Source organism: Indicator indicator, chromosome 36, assembly GCF_027791375.1.
Source record: "Indicator indicator isolate 239-I01 chromosome 36, UM_Iind_1.1, whole genome shotgun sequence".
Classification (NCBI taxonomy): Eukaryota; Metazoa; Chordata; class Aves; order Piciformes; family Indicatoridae; genus Indicator; species Indicator indicator.
The window spans coordinates 5,076,154-5,092,079 of NC_072045.1; the positions used below are offsets into that span (position 1 = coordinate 5,076,154).

A 15,926-nucleotide genomic window follows, 5' to 3' on the forward strand; every position below is an offset into this window, starting at 1 on the left:
CAGGGAAGGATGGGGTCAGGGCTGGCTGGATTTGGGGGGGGAGGTGGTCTCATTTCTTTGCTGCTTGCTAAACCCTTGCCCCATCCTTGTGGTGGAATGACTTCTCCAGAGGGGTGCACCACCAATTTCCAAACCTGATTGAGGGGCTACACATAAACCCATGCCACCAGAAAAGGAATCCCAACCTTTCACTTCATGCAAAACAGGGAGGAGACGACTGAAGGTGCACGGAAACAACAATAGCCACCAGAAAAACCTACACAGCTCAACAGCCTTTCCTGGGCAGAACAGAGCACCAACAACCTCTGACCAACACCTGCATCAGCTGAAACATGACAGAAGCAAAAGGCTTATCTTTATTTTGCTGCAGGAATCCTGCATTTAACAGCAAGTTAACGTCACAGAGATCTGGCTAATACCAGTGCTGCCCCCTCTAATTTCCATATCTAAGTGGCAGATCCCTAGAATCTGTCTCCTGCCTGGAACCTAAGCTCAGACCACACAGTCTATATTTAATATGTCAACTGAAATGAAATGTGCAATTGCCTCTTGCCTCAGGCCCATTCTCCTTCTTACTGGATTTGAAACCTAACAACTCCCTGTCAGATGGTAGCAGGTTTGGACTCAGCCCCTTGCACACACAAGCACATGACATTTTGGTTCTGAGGTCCCAATCAGACATACCTCACCTAAACCCAAACCAGCCCAGCTCCCAGAGGCTTCATTGAGGAAGTGTTTTCCTTCTATGCTGGGGTTAGATTTGGCCTCTGTTTAAAAACACAGCCTGATGGTCACGGAAATGTTGGGTAGAAGGTTGGATTTGATGGTCTTAGAGGTCTCTTCCAACCTGAATGACTCCATCATTATTTTTCTGTTCTCCCCTTCCCTCTCTGTTCAGTCTAGAACAATTCAGGTTGCCACAACACAACTCAGTTTCTCTTACCTTTCCTCCTAAATCTGAAATCAGAAGCATCAGGACCGAATGCAATTCACACTCCCTCCAGAGCACATCCACACCCGGCCCCATCATGAATTGGTTTAGGGCACAAAGGCCCAGGCTGAGCACTGACAGGTTTCAGGGCACTTGCTGTAGGATCCCTTGCAGACTTGTTCTACCTGTGCCAGGGAGTGTTGCAGCAATCACTCTCTCAGATCACCCAGCAGCCGGGCTCGGTGAATTCCCATTCATGGGTGGAGCTGTGGTGAGCACAAGATCCCAAACACCTGCTGGAGGTGGACCAGAGCTGCTCCACGGAAGGAGTCAACATCCTGAACGCAAAAGCTTTTCAAAATACAGCTTTCCAACACCACGCCAAGAGCAGCCAAATAAGCCTCCTCAAACTTTTTAGCATCCACTAAAGGTTTGTCAGCAATGAAAGACCCCTCACCTACCCCAGCCTAGCATCAGGAAGGGCCCTGATCTATCCGAAACGCCACTGGCAGCAGCAGATTTGCGGCTGATACTCTTTGTTAGGCGGATTTGAAGCCTGTAACGCCGTGCTCCTGCCTGGGTGTTGGTCCGAGAGCCCAGCGAGGGTGGCTGGCGGCTCACCGAGGTCTCCGCTTCCAACCCCAGCTCCAGCCCGCTCCGCTCCGCATCTTGCCGCCTTTGTCACAGCATCCCGCGTACCGCCGCCGGGCCCCGAGCTGCGGCGGGGTGCCGGGACCGGGGGGATTTGCCTGGACATGGTCGGGGGCCACGGGGCTCTGGCGCGGGGACGCTGAACCCCACCCGGGCCACGGCGCCGACCCCCCTCCCCACGGGCACCGAGGATGCGGAGCCTTTCCCGGGCAGCGGATCGAGGGGTGGCGAGGCAGAGGCAACCAGGCAGAAGCAGCGAGACAGAAGCATCGCGTCGCGGCGGGTCACGCGTGGACCGACCCGAGGGCGGGCGGGGGCCGGTGGGACTCACCGCCCTTTGTGCACGCCCCGGGGAGCGGTCCAGGCCGTGCCGTGGCGGGGCCGGGCTCACCTTTGTGCATGCCGGTGTAGCGGTCCTTGAGCACGGTGAGCTCGTAGATCTTGCCGAACTGCTCGAAGAGCGGCTTGAGGTCCTTCTCCTCCAGATTGCGCGGGATCTGCCCCACGAAGAGCTTGATGGCATCCAGGTCCTTCATGCTGTCGGGCTGCGCGGGGGGCTCCGCGCCGCCGCTGCTGCTCATGGGGGAGGCTCGGCGCGGCGGCTGCGGCGCTGGCGGGAGAGGGAGCGGCGGCGGCGGCTGCCTCCTCGCCTCGCCCTCGGTGAGTCTGGCCATGCCCCGCGCCCGGCGCGGCTGCGGGCGGGCGGGCAGACGGGGGAGGCAGCGCGGCTGGGAACGGCCCCGCCGCCAGCGCCGCCGCCGCGGCGCCACAAAGAGCCGCGCCGCAGCGCCCCCTGCGGGCCCGAGCCGGGCGCCGGGAGCGGGGCCGGGGTCCCCGCAGGGGCTGGCCGGAAGGCGAAGGTTCTGGAGCGTCTCCAGGGGAGGAGGCGACGCGCTGAGGAAGCCCCCAGCGTGCGATAAGTTATCGGGCAAGGAGAAGCGGCGTGCCGCGGTCACCCGTGGGTCTCGCCGTTATTGGAGGGGCGCAGCATCGGTGGGGAAGCTGCTGATGGAGACTACACCGGGAGCCAGGAAAGCCGCCGAGGGTGAAGCTGAAGGGAGTCAGCTTGCCAGAGGTGAAGCCATCCCCACAGAGCTGGCTTTAGATAGCCCAGGGCAAGAGAAACGGTCACTGGTTCCTCCCTGCACTAGCTCATGGATGGCAGCATCCACCCTGTGTGGGGGTGGTTAAAACAATGGCAGGAAAACAGCTGGCAGCACAGTGGCAAACACATCTGAGCTGCTCTGTTGTGGCAAGGTGTCACTGCCATGAAGATGATCACAAGGCTGGAGCACCTCCTCTATGGGTACAGGCTGGGAGAGATGGGGCTGTTCAGCCTGGGGAAAAAAGAAGGCTCTGGAGAGACCTTAGAACAGCTTTCCAGTACCTGAAGGGGACAACAGGAACGCTGGGGAGGGATTTTTGACAAGGGTTTGTAGTGATAGGATGAGGGGCAATGGCTTTGAGCTGGAAGAGGGGAGATTTGAGACTGGAGATTAGGAAGAAATTCTTGCCAGTGAGGGAGGCGAGATACTGGAAGAAGGTTGTGGATTCCCCCTCCCTGGAAGTGTGCAAGCCCAGGTTGGATGAGGCCTTGAGCAACCTGGGCCAGGGGGAGATGTCCCTGCCCATGGCAGGGAGATTAGAACTGGATGATCTTTAAGGTCTCTTCCAACCCTAACCATTCGGTGATTACACAAGCTAGAAGTACAAAATAGATCACAGAGGTGCCCACACACCTAAGAGTCAGACCCCTGAGACAACCAGTAGGCACACTGGATTGGCAAGATAGAAGCCTCAAGCAGACCTGGACTGGCAGCATAAGGATGAATTATTTTTAGCTGCTTGGGCTCATGATACTTCAGGCCATCAAGGTAGAGATGTGACACAGAGATGGGGTCATGACCAAGGAGTGGACCTGACCAAGAACACTGTCACAGAAATCATCCATGAATGTGAAAACTGGCACTGCAGTTAAAGCCAAAGTTAACACCTGTGTGGTATGGAGGGCATCAGTTGAACTGTAAGGAGAGGCCTGGCACACTGACTCTCTATCTCACCTCCATGAACATGCCAAGACAAACACCCTGTGCTTACTCTGGTGGAAGTCACTATCAGGTGGCTGGAAACATGCTGTGCCCCATGCCACTGTCCCCAACACTGTAGTGGGCCTCAAAAAGCAGCTCTGGTGGAGACAGATAGCAACATTTCACCTCTGGCCAGGGCACGAGAGGACCCAGGAGAAGGCACAGAACCCATCTTCCTTGGGGTGTATTTTGGGACCTAAGCTCCAGAATCACTGAGGGCCTGGGAGAGAGGGGGAGAGCTCTGAACACCCACAAATAGACCCTGCATGCTCAGCAGGAGTGGGAGGTATGGTTTGTAGGACCTGGTACTTATCTCAAAAGGACAAATTGTCATCAGCTGTCAGGAAATTCAACATCAGAGCCTCTTCCAAAATAAGAGCTTGCTCTTGTACTGCTAATAAAAGGAAGTGAAGAATCTGCAATAGGGCACCAGCACCAGTCCTGGGCAGTGCTTAGCTGCAATGGGAAGTGATAAGTAGCTCCATGTCTACAACCCCAGCCAAGTCTCTCTGCCCTAGACCCTTGTGGTCAAAGCCTTTCTTTTGAGCAGCACAGCTCTCCCTTAAATGTAGCCTGGCAGAAGCATTTCCAGCTAGGTCTCATTCAGACTCTGCTAGGTGGTCAGAAACTGGTTGCATCTCCACAGCGAAGCAGCCATTACTGCTGCCAGGGTCTGCTCTGCCTCCTCATGCCAGGACATGGATTGCTCTCCTCCCAGCTCCTCCAGTTCTGACAGGAGACATGAGGCAGCAGGGCACGGCAGAGCTCTGAGCAGCACAGCCCAGGTGGCCCAGGCTGGCTGCTCTCTGCTCCTCCACCTCTTGTCAGCCTGGGGTGACGCCGAGGCGCAGCTCCCTCTCCACAAGGAGCAGCTGCCCTCAGCAGCGCAGCTGCAGGGCTGCAGCCCAGCCCAGCTCTGCCACCCACGGCCACGCACCGCCTGCAGCTCCCACAGGGCATTTCCTCTGCAGCCCGCACGGCTCTTGTCACCACGCCAGCCATTGCAGCCCGGCAGCCTGCCCCCCTGGCCCTGAAGATGAATGGGCTTCTGCGCCCTCCTGCTGGGAGGAGGGAGGGGGTGTGTTTGCTTGATTGTTTGCAGAGAGAGAGCTTTGGCAGGGCCAGGTGCTCGGCTCCGCTGAGCATGCCAGGCCCGAGGCTTTACAAAGGACTGCGGTGCAGGCACAGCCCGGCCTTTCTCCCCCTTGCTTTGTCTCTCTGCTAGGAGCTTTCTGCCGGCTCCCACTATCCTTGCCCTGCATCCTGCAGGATAGAGGCAGCAAGTGGAGGAGGGGACCCTCCAACACACCTCTCCAGTGTGACAGCTCCATGCTCCCACATTCAGCAGGCTAGCCTCTTGCCTGCTCCCTGAGTCCTTTCCTCTTTTCTGCCTTCTCCCCACACTGGCTCGAATGCAGCCTAGATCTGCTATGCTTGGTTTTTATCCAGACAGGTAAAGGGCTGACTCTGGGCCCCTGCAACAGGAGGTACTTGCAGCAGGTTTCAGTGCTGATACCTGTACAGCAAAGGTAAGGAAAAAGAGGATGGGTTATCAGGGGGAAGAAGAAGGGGGGCCACTGCTAAGGAACAGAAGGAGGAACTAAGTACTGTTCATGTATGAGCACCCACCTGGCTCCTAGGCTAAAGTCATGGCAAGAATGAGAAATGCCCCTGCAGAATCAAAAGGTACATGCTGGCCACTGGGGATTCATTCCCTCTTCTCTGGTGCTCAGCAGAGAATCTCAACCCTTCTCTAAACCCCAGTTCTGTAGCCTTCTTTCTCCAGTCCTGGCTCTTGTCCCCACCTGTGTGGACCTCCCAGAACACTTATGCAGGGCAAGTACAAGAGCCTGGAATTTGCATTCAGGCTTTTCACTGAAATGGACTTACAAAGGCCCTCAGCTTTTTGCAGCCTGAACCCAGGGGCCATTGCAAGGTGCCTCAAAACCCTTGCTGTGGAGCTGCCTTGCATTTGAGGTTGGCACCACTCTTAAAATTCACTCTGAAAAAGCAGAACTCCCCATATTGGTCCAACTTTGTTGACACCTCTTGCAGCATTCTGCCATCTATTTGGAAGCCACAGGTGCATCAGCTGGAAAATCTAGGAGGAGTCAAGCTGATCTCATTTTTAACAGCTGCAAACAGATAAGGCAGCCTTAAAAACAAGAAACCTTTATCACAACAGCAGCAAACCTCACCTTGGCTGAATCAGGGCTAAGCAAGTGAGACTTTTCAAGCACCTTTCCATGCCTAGCTTGCTTTTTCCATGCCAGTTGTTGCAGCACAAACTGCTTTAGGCTTATGTTACAGCCCAAGGGACCCAGTGCCTCAGGTAGAAAAAGTCTATTTAGAAGGAAAGATATATCCCATATCTTTTAGTCCATGAATGGACATATTCTAATCTGCAGCAGAGAAAAAACAGACATAGAAATACTGCTGGTAGAGGAAAAATAGAACAGCTGTCAATCAGCACCTGGGAAGAGTTTACAGAGCCAGACAGAGGAATTATATACCACAGTAACAGGATTAAGGGGTAGATAAAAGATAGTCATAGCACCAAGAGAGAGTGAAGAAGGGAAATGACAGGTCACCTTTGTAGATGAAGAAGAAACATGTTGAATCTATCACTGAGGAGGCTGCAAGGCAGAGCTAGAAGGGGCACAGCAGAGCTCAGATGCATCATTCCCAGAGGATGAAGGAACGGATTCTGCCCAGACCTGAGATGCTGCTTCCAAAAAGGAACTGTTAAAAGAAAAACCACACTGCATGGCCAGGAAATTTCTCTTCTGCAGAGAGGTATTTGCTAGTGAATAAACCCCAAGGTTAAAACACAGCTATGTTTTCCTGGTTTCCTGTGGCAGATTAGGATTTAGCTGGGACAGCTCCAGATCAGAGGTGAAGAGGTTCAGTCCTGTGGCCCGAATTTGAGAAGAGCCAAACAAAAGGATGCAGGAACAACAAGCTACATTTTGCATTAGGTGTACCTCCCCTTTCCTTCCAGCTCCTAAAAGCATTGAGGGATGGAGAAAACACAAGCTGAAGCTCTGAATTTCCACATCACCTAGGAGACAACACTGTAGGCAGGAAAGCCCAGGCAAAAAAAAAAAAAAAAAAAAAAAGGATCTTTCCAAACAATCTGCCTTCCCTTACCTATTTGCTCCCCAGGCAGATGAGCCAAAGGACTAGTTAAGACAATCCTAGCAGAAAATATCCAAGCACCATCATAGCATCTCAAGAAGATAAAAGTTAATTCTTGTTATGTGATTATTTTTTTTTTTCCTGGGCTGGAGCAAAAGGTTCTGCAGAGAAAAGTGCTCCAAGACAGCCAGATAAACAGCACAAGAGAAAAACATCCTCTGTGTAAAAGAGTACAACTTGCTACAAGCTTTCAGAGATTGATAGATTGACAGATTGGCTTGGAAGGGACCTTAAAGATCATCCAGTTCCAACCCTCCTGCCGTGGGCAGGGACACCTCCCACCAGCCCAGGCTGCTCAAGGCCTCATCCAAGCTGGCCTTGAACACCTCCAGGGAGGGGGCATCCACAGCCTCCCTGGGCAACCTGTTCCAGTGTCTCCCCACCCTCACTCTGAAGAATTTCTTCCTAATCTCCAGTCTCAGTCTCTCCTCATCCAGCTCAAAGCCATTGCCCCTCATCCCTAGCCCTTTATCAGCCCTGCCCAGCTCCCCTGCAGCCCTTCAGGTGCTGGAAGGCTGCTCCAAGGCCTCCCTGGAGCCTTCTCTTCTCCAGGCTGAACAGCCCCAACTCTCACAGCCTTTCATCCTCTCTTGTTTACCAAGACCTTGCTGTTTCCCTTTCACTGGGTGTCTGTTGTTCCAACCAAATTAAGATTAGGTGGGAGTTCATATTTTAAACTTTGCAACAAACCAAAAATTAACTCATTTTTAAGGCTTGTGAATTTTACAACAGGAAATTGTTTACATCAGTGGGTAGACTGGAAATGAACATCAAAGATTCCAGTTATCTGTCTGATCAAGAACAGCTGGGGGTTTGAGGATTTAAAAAAAAAAAAAAAAAGATTTGTTGCCTGTTACACAAAAAGTTTGCAAACTGTTTCTTCCAAAACTTGAAGGAAAGCTATTCAGAAACCAATGAGATGTTGCCCTCCTTTCTCAACTCAGGGGAGGCAATCACTCCTCAGTTCTAGAACCATGCAATATTCAAGTGAGTTGACCAAGTTCAGTTTGGACTCTGAGATGTTAAGTTCTGCTGATTAAGTTAGCTTCTCCCTCTGCTCCCCAAACACTCCTGCAGCATGTACCATGCACACAGATGGTTGCTTTGGTCACACACTTTAGTTTGGGTACCCTAAGGCTGGGGCAAAAATGAAAGGACTGAGCATCCCTAGCATCTTGTGTTCAGACCTACACCACCTCTTCTTTTTCACCTCTATCTTCCTGTTACCTTCAGTCTCTGAACACTGTATTAGGCCATTATGGTAGAAATCAATCTATAGATTAGTTGGGGTTGGAAGGGACCTTGAAGATCATTTAGTTCCAACCCCCCCTGCCATGGGCAGGGACACCTCCCACCAGCCCAGGTTGCTCAAGGCCTCATCCAAGCTGGCTTTGAACACCTCCAGGGAGGGGGCATCCACAACTTCCCTGGGCAACCTGTTCCAGTGTCTCACCACCTACATATACAAATATAAATAGTCCACAGGAATAAGCTTACAGCACTAGTGACCTGCCTTTGGGACACAGTCTGGTATCCTCATGCTCTCTCTCAGTTACTTGAGAGCAAGAAATGTGACAAACAGAGCTGAACACAAGATTAGAGGAGGATGCCTCAGTCATCAAGTCTACCCTTCTCCACCCCTGCTTCAAGCAGCTACATCACTGAACCCTTCAAGATTCTAAGAGACAGTTTGATGAAGTAAGATTGTTTGGGTTTGGTGGTTTGTGGTTTTGTTTGTTTTTTTTTTTTTTTCCCCCCTTTCTCCTGCTGTCCCTAGCAAAAGGTTAACCCAGCAGTTACCAATTCAGCACTTAGGAAAGCCTAAGTTTCAATTTCCTGCTCCACACCACATCTTCCACACAACCCTGGGCTGTTACAGCCCTAGCACCTCTACAGAGCAAGGGCCTGCGTACCGCCTACTTCACCAAGGTGTTGCAAGTGTCAGATATATTTAAGAGCATGAAGCATTCAGATACTATGGAAACCAGGGCAAGAGAAAAAACCCAAAAATAGATGAAAGACACAAGCTGTTGAAAAGTCTGGAAAAGTCTTGCTGAGGAAGGCTGCGCTTGCTGCATCTGATGCCAGAATGGGATCCATTTAGAGCTCAAGCAGAAAATATCCTCGCCACTCTTTCCACAGCTTGTCATTTTTCTCTGTCACAGGGTAAGGAATAGTCTTTTTCCTCCTTAGGCCTTTTATTTCCCCTCTATTTAACAAGTCTCCTAATAATTAGTTCCTTTGAATGATTCACATTCTAGCTTGCCTTTCCCAGGACCCGGAACAGGCAGACTGCTTCTGCATAGGAGGATTATTGGGAACCTATCATGAGAATAAACACCCCAGAGCACTCTCCTTCTGAAAGGGAAATCCAACAGCAACCTACCAAGAAGGGTGCCTCAAAAACAGAGTCAAGATGCCAACCTGTGAAACACCCAAGGTATTTATAATGCACAGGGCAATCTCTTTTTTATAATGCAAACATTTATTTTGCATACTCACCCTCTCCAGACAAACCAGTTGCTAAGGTGCAATAATTCACTCAAAAAAAAGTAAAGAAAAAAAAAATAGTCGCCCAAAATACACCAAACAGCCCTCACCAACACAAAGTACTTGAAATAGCCAGAATGCCATGTGGAAGAAACACAGAGAATGCCAACATGAGGTACACAAACCCATCTCACTCAACATTCAGCCAAGTGGAAGACAGGGATGGATGTAGATCAGTTAAAGCACTCTACAAGGTAGGCTGAAGCCATCCACCCCTGGAAAGCCAGGCTGGGGTCATGTCCCTCACCAATCTGTTTGAGACCAGAGGTGCTGAAGGCACAGCACTGGCTCTGGTTTTAGGTGCTCATTACAACCTACTTCCTGACAATAGAAGGCTCTGGACTTTTCAGCATGCCCACCACCTCAGTGAGGAAACCCCAGCAAGATGAGGAGAAGGCTCCAGAGAAGAACTCTTGGCTTTATAGTTGTAGTGCCCTTAAGGGAACTGAAGGTGTCCAAGACTCTCCAAATTATAGTTTCTTGACTGCGGCATCAATCTCAGGAATGATCTCCTTCAGCTGGTTCCACTGTTCAGCAGACAGGGCAATCCCTAGAAACAGCAGGAGAGGTTTCAGAGGACTCAAGGGATAAACATCAGCAGCACTTCAGATTTGCCCCTTCAGACCAGCTACAGAGGGGAAATCTGGACTCTGGGGCAGAAACACAGAACAGAAGCAGCCTTCTAATCATGGCAGTTGTGCCAGCACTTCAGCATCCATATCAAGTACTCAATGCTATCACAGAAGCACCATATGAAGAGTTTAAGCTCAAACTGCCTCCCAGGAGTCCCACAGCTTCTCATAGCCTACTCCCTACTATACATTCCCATGAGTTTGGAAGAAACTCTAGGAGAACCTTACCCCTCACAGCAGGTAGGACACCATCCTTTCAACTGCCCAAAGGAAACAATGCCACCTCTTATCTAAGAAAACTGCTGCTGAAATCACTGGAGTGACTTTAAACACCAGAGAAGAACTGGCTTCTTTTAAGGTCCAGCAAAGATAAGGTCTTGAGGTCCTGTCCTTCTCCCTTACCAACCTCTGATATACTGTGATACAAAACACAGCAGTGGAACAGCTGTGTGGGTTCCAGCCAGATGTTTTCAACTTGTTCCTTTTGGCTTTGTTAAGAATCACATTAAAGAACTAGGGCCTAAACCTTATTAAATTCTCCAGATAAAGATCAGAGGCAAAGAACTCTTGAGAAAAATAGCACAGGAGGTATTTAAATGAATTTAAAAAAAAATTTCTTCATGATCTCAGTTTTAACTGATAGACCTTCTGTCTTACATTGTGAGTATGCTTTTGCCAGCCTGGAAAGAGTCCACAATGCTCCCTTTCCTGTGTGCCTCTAGTGGCACAGAAAAGCTTGAGGGCTTTGCTTCCCCATTTTCAGTTCCCTCTAAGTAAGTAATTTATACTTGTTAAGTTCCCTGATGGAAAATAATTTCTGGAAGAAAAACCATGCTTAGTGGCAACAAAACAAACAGAGCTGAACCAAGTTCATCTGCCCTGACACCAAAGTCTACAGCAAAGATCAAAAGGTTGCTGAAGAAATCCCACATTAGCTGAATCTGCAGGGCACAAGAGTCCAAAGACTGTGAGCTAAGAGGCAACCTGGCAAGTCAGTGTCAAAATTCCAAAGCAAAAAGGTCTGAGTGTTGAAGAGCTCTGGAGCTGGTGTCTTCCTTTCACCAGCTGCCAAGGTTTTCAGACTCCCCTTCTCCACCTTGCAGCTCTGCCCCTGCCCATAGCCAGTGATCAGAGGTGGAATCAGAGCCTCGCACAGCAGTTTCCAGATCCCACTAGAGTCTTGCTCTTGCTCTTTGTGCTTTTCATCTCCTGGGGTCCCCCAGGCCAAGTGCTAAATCCTCCCATGCGGTTTGCTCCGCTCCCCAGTCCCTCAGTGTGGCACACACAGGTCCCCCTAACCCTGGGGACAGGGCTGGAGAGCCAGCAAGAGAGTCACAGAGACCAGCAGGACCACGGCCACCAGCTGGTGAACAAGGCTGTACCTTTCCTCCCTGGTTTCTTGTCACCATTCTTGTCAGTGTAGAACTCCCTGACATCCACGAGGACCTTCCCCTTGAAGCAGGACACTCGGACATAACGCATCTTCCCAATCTGTGGTGACACAGAGCCTGCATTATGCCCAGCCCTGCAACGAGCTGCTCCTCAGCCCACAGAGCCTGTTGGGTCATCCACCACACCCCAGGAGCAGTGAAGGAACAGCAGGGAATCAGCTCAGCTACCAAAACGCTTGGCTACAAGCAGAGGAGCCCTGTGTAAAGAGCAGGGAGATGTATTCCTAGAGTGGATCCTTGCTTCCCATACCTGGAACATGCCCTCCTCCTCTTCACTGCCTTGTCCTGGAGGTTTTTCTGCCTCTTTGGAAGGTTTGGCCTCTGTTTTCTGCTTTTTCTCTAACTTGGGAGACATTTCTTTCTTTCTTTTCTAGAAAGAGAGGTTACCAGTTTGCACAGCCTGGTCTGAGGAGCCACAGCCCTTCTCTTGGGCTGGATCTGAGCCTCGACCACACACCAGTTTCAGGGTCCACAAACGAGGTCCACACACTGCTGGGCACATTGCAGCTCCTAAGAGCCACCAGGCCCCTGCCTAAGCGCCCCTCAACAAAGGCGGGAGCGGAATGCCACCTGCCCCCGGGACCGAGACCCGAACGAGCAGCTCTGCTGGTGACTCTCCCTCCTCCTCGGGGTGGCAGTACCTTGCCCTCCTCCTTTTCTTCTTCTTCCTCCTCCAGACCGCTCTCTGAACTGCTCGTCCCCGCCAAGTCCTTAGCCTTGGACATCCTACGGGAAGAGCCGCGCGTCGGCGCCGACCTGCCCAGGAACGGACGGGCAGCAAGCGAAGCACAGCGCAGCCAACCGGCACCCGACTGAAGACGCCGTGCGCAGCACCCCGGGCCGCCTTTATGAAGCGCCAATCCCCGCCCCCCGCCACTGCCACCGCCAATCCCGCGGCTCCCCGCTCTTCCCGCGCACCGGCCACTCGGCCAATCGCGGCGGCGCTGCCGTGCTGCCGCGTGCCCCGCCCTGCCCACCGCCCCCAGCCGGTGGCCCGCGCTCGGCCCGGGCTAGGGAGGATTCCCTTTTACGCTGATGGCCTTGAGGGTGGAGGGAGACAGGGATGGAGCTTTGGGAATCTGCCCCTCCACTGACATAGCCTGATGCCATGTCTCCCTGAAGCTGGTCTGGTTCCTCTGGAAAGGGCCCTGTCCAAGCCGCCCCCACCCTGGCAGGCAGGGATTTTTTAAATGCCCAACGTGTGTCAGGTGCCTTTCTGCATGGCAGGGATCTGTCTAGGAATCCTAGAATGCATCAGGTTGGATAGGACCCTTCAAAGGGCATCTCATCCAACCCCCCCTGCAGTGAGCAGGCACATCTTTAACTAGATCAGGGCTCCATCAAGCTTAAACTTGAATGTCTCCATGCATCCTTGATCATGCCAGGACCCCAGAGGCCTGAGCAGCCTCACAACACATTGCAGCTGCCTTGGAACCAGCCTGCCCTGAATTGGGCTCCCCCACTCTGCCCCAGCTCATGAGGGAGCAGTGGGGACACGCCAGGCATTCCCAGGATTTGATGGATTCAACAAGAGCCCTGGGATGGGAAGGAGCCTGCAGAGAGCCCAAGAGCCTGCCCAGGCTGGGCTGGGCTCACACAGACACCTGGCATTGTACCTCCTCACCAGACGTGGGATGGTCAGACAGCTGGTGCTTGGTCTTACCAAGGAACACTTCTTAGCTACCCGGCCGTTATGAGGAGGCAGAATGAGGGCACAAGCTCAGTCTTTCCCCTTTCTGTAGTAAGTTGGTTTCCCACTCTACAACTGACTGCTGTGGTGTGTAAGACTTGAGCTGGCTCTTGCTCACTGGATCCCAGCATGGTGGAGCTGGAAGGGACCTTTGGCAATCATCCAGTCCAAGCACCCACAGGAGCTTGCCCAGGATCACAATAGCCAGGGGGGGCTGGAATCTCTCTAGAGGAGACCCCACAATCTCTCTAGGCAGCCTGCTCCAGCACACCAACAGGAGAGCAACTTTTCCTCATGATTAGGTGGAACTTTCTGTGTTCCAGTTTGTGTCCACTGCTCCTTGTCCTGCTGCTGGGTACCACTGAAAGAATTCTGGACCTATCCTCTTGACCCTAGCCCTTTAGCTCTTGCTGAGCACTAAGATCCCTTCTGGGGCTGCTCTTCTCCAGGCTCAACAGCCCCAGGGCTCTCAGCCTTTCCTCCTCACAGAGATGCTCCAAGCCTCTCAGCCTTTCCTCCTCACAGAGATGCTCCAAGCCTCTCAGCATCCTTCCAGCCTCGACTGGACTCTCCCCAGTTCTGTCTTGAACTGGGGAGTCCAGAACTGGACCCAGGACTCCAGATGTGGTCTCCCTAGGGCAGAATAGAGGGGGAGGAGAACCTCCCTTGACTCTTCTTCACACACCCCAGGATACCATTGGCCTTCCTGGCCACAAGAGCACGTTGCTGGCTCATGCTCAGGGAACACCTAATTTAAATAAATAGTTTATAAGTGTTCCAAAAGTAATTTGGTAATGGCAGAGAGACAATTTACCAGTAGCATACCCTGTGTTGGTTTCTCAGGTAGCCAGTTTTTCACAGTACTGAAGGTGTCTTGGCATAGAAACTTTAATTGCTTCAAATCAGCATGGACACTTTGCCCACCTCAAGGTGATGGAATCCTCCTGAAGGTCTGTAAATGTCTTCTGTCCTACTATTTGACTTCTGACTATAAAAAGGGATGATGTAAGCTCTTAAAACATAAGCATTTCCTCTCTATTTGCAACCTATCCCTTCAAATAATGCAAGGAGATTCCAATGTTGTTGTTTTTTTCTTTTGAGCTTCAAGAAGCAAATAGTTCCCCAACAAATCTTTTCATCAAACCTACTCATTTGGTTTATTTTTCTAAGGGAAAAAGGGACAAACAAAGAAGGAAATGAAAAGTGTGTTAAATTACTTAAATATTATTACATTTATGGTAAAAAAAAAAAAATAAATCAACTGCATTGAATTTTCTCTTAGCTTTTAAATATTCACCTCAATATACATTTGTTCTTTAGGACACACAAGAGATAAATAATTGAGTTAACATTGCAAGATAAATCAACTTTCTTTTTTTTTCCTGAGCTGCAAAACATTCCAGATAATAACCTTGAAGTGTTGCTATCCAGTAACTACAAATGGAAACGAAACAGATCAGACTGAGCAAGCAGGAGCCCATGCTTGAGTACCCCCAGAGGCCCAATTTACTGAGACACAGAAGCATCCCAGTCATTCCAGATTGGTAAGTCAAGACTGAATGTCTCTTAAGGGTAAACCCCAGGTGCAGGAGAAGCTTGGTATTCTGGTTTGTGCTTTGAACAACATGAGACCACATCATTTACACCAAAAAAAAACAAACCCCAAACTCAAGCCCCACAATAGTTGGGTGTCTGTGGTTTTAAACCTCTAAATAGATTGTGGTGACAGATAGTAGGCTACCTAGTTCCCTTCTGGCTTCAGGCTCTTTCCTCTTAGCACTGAGCAGAAGGGGAAGAGTTCACATTGCACAATATTTCATAACAAGGAACCCTCTCTCTTATTTGGGAGATCAACAGTCCAAACTACTTGCATACAATCCCCATTAGTGCCTCTGTCTGTGAGAGTGGACAGAAAGAACTGACAGCTTCAGTGCTTAAACCCTGTTGAACACCAGGGCTTTTTTTGTGAGCTGCAGGCTTTGACAGCACCAGCACAAGAGGTAAAGTCAGAAAGACAGCAAAGAAAACTGGTTTATGGCTAGAAGCATCAACTGCCAGCCACTTCTGTGAAGTGGACAGATGCTTTCCATGCTGCTTTCTTCCAAGCCAAGCAAACTCCTGATAAAAAGGGTAAGTAGAAACAGAGGCAACAAAAAAAAAAAAAAATCAGCTACACAAGACCTCTTCTGCAGTGTTGGGAGAAATTTTATTTTACCAGAACAGCAGGTGGATCTCTGCCTTTGTGTGGGGTGTTGGTGACAGAATTGATCAGACATGGGGCAGTATGGATCAGCACCTTTTTTCTTGGTTCTTTTCACAATCTACCAGAAGAGCAGGGTCTTTTTACAAGCTTCTCTGTCAGCTTCCCAAAGGAAACAGCAATGTGGGAACTAAGTTCAATCCCAGGATGGGCAGTGTTCAGCTAGGAGGAAGCTGGAATTTGACTATCCCAGATTTGAGTGTGTAATGTTTCAGGGCACATGCACTTTGATCAAAAGCATAAACTCCTATCTGTAGTAAAAACTACTTTCTACAGCAGCCAACTAGAGATATACAAAACGCATCCCATCACATTACAGGATAAATGATCCTGCTGTGGAAGAGAGCCATGTACTATCCCAACTCCCCTTCAAGGTGATGAACTTTCCTCTTTTACCTCTACCCACCTTTCTTTGAAGGTTGGCCTCGATGATCTGGGAGGTCTTTTCCGACCAAACCAACTCTATGATTCTTTCA

General features: G+C 50.7%; 2 protein-coding genes across 19 annotated transcripts in view; both read right to left on the reverse strand.

Moving 5' to 3' along the window:
• The window catches only part of CELF5 (CUGBP Elav-like family member 5), a 45,741-nt gene extending 43,485 nt beyond the window's left edge, over window positions 1-2,256 (reverse strand). For 15 of the 18 annotated variants that reach the window (XM_054396385.1, XM_054396392.1, XM_054396384.1 and 12 more), the window contains exon 1: window positions 1,974-2,118. In XM_054396385.1, coding sequence (XP_054252360.1) covers window positions 1,974-2,118 — 145 coding nt within the window. Of the gene's footprint in view, window positions 1-1,973 lie in introns of all 18 variants that reach the window. The other 3 variants (XM_054396376.1, XM_054396374.1, XM_054396393.1) reach the window with 1 other exon arrangement.
• A 7,631-nt stretch (window positions 2,257-9,887) lies between these two features.
• LOC128978279 (activated RNA polymerase II transcriptional coactivator p15-like) lies at window positions 9,888-12,225 on the reverse strand. Its single transcript, XM_054396090.1, has 4 exons — window positions 12,142-12,225; window positions 11,751-11,870; window positions 11,432-11,540; window positions 9,888-9,967 (listed from the first exon to the last, which is right to left on the reverse strand). The coding sequence occupies exons 1-4, from the start codon at window positions 12,223-12,225 to the stop codon at window positions 9,888-9,890; spliced, it is 393 nt and encodes a 130-aa protein (XP_054252065.1).
• Window positions 12,226-15,926: the final 3,701 nt, after the last annotated feature.

Coding starts and splice junctions, on each gene's coding strand:
- LOC128978279 (XM_054396090.1), bottom strand. CDS start 12,225: ATGTCCAAGGCTAAGGACTTGGCGGGGACGAGCAGTTCAGAGAGCGGT. Junction 11,871..12,141: donor AAGAAAAGGAGGAGGGCAAG/GTACTGCCACCC, acceptor CTCTCTTTCTAG/AAAAGAAAGAAAGAAATGTC. Junction 11,541..11,750: donor AGGAGGAGGGCATGTTCCAG/GTATGGGAAGCA, acceptor GTGTCACCACAG/ATTGGGAAGATGCGTTATGT.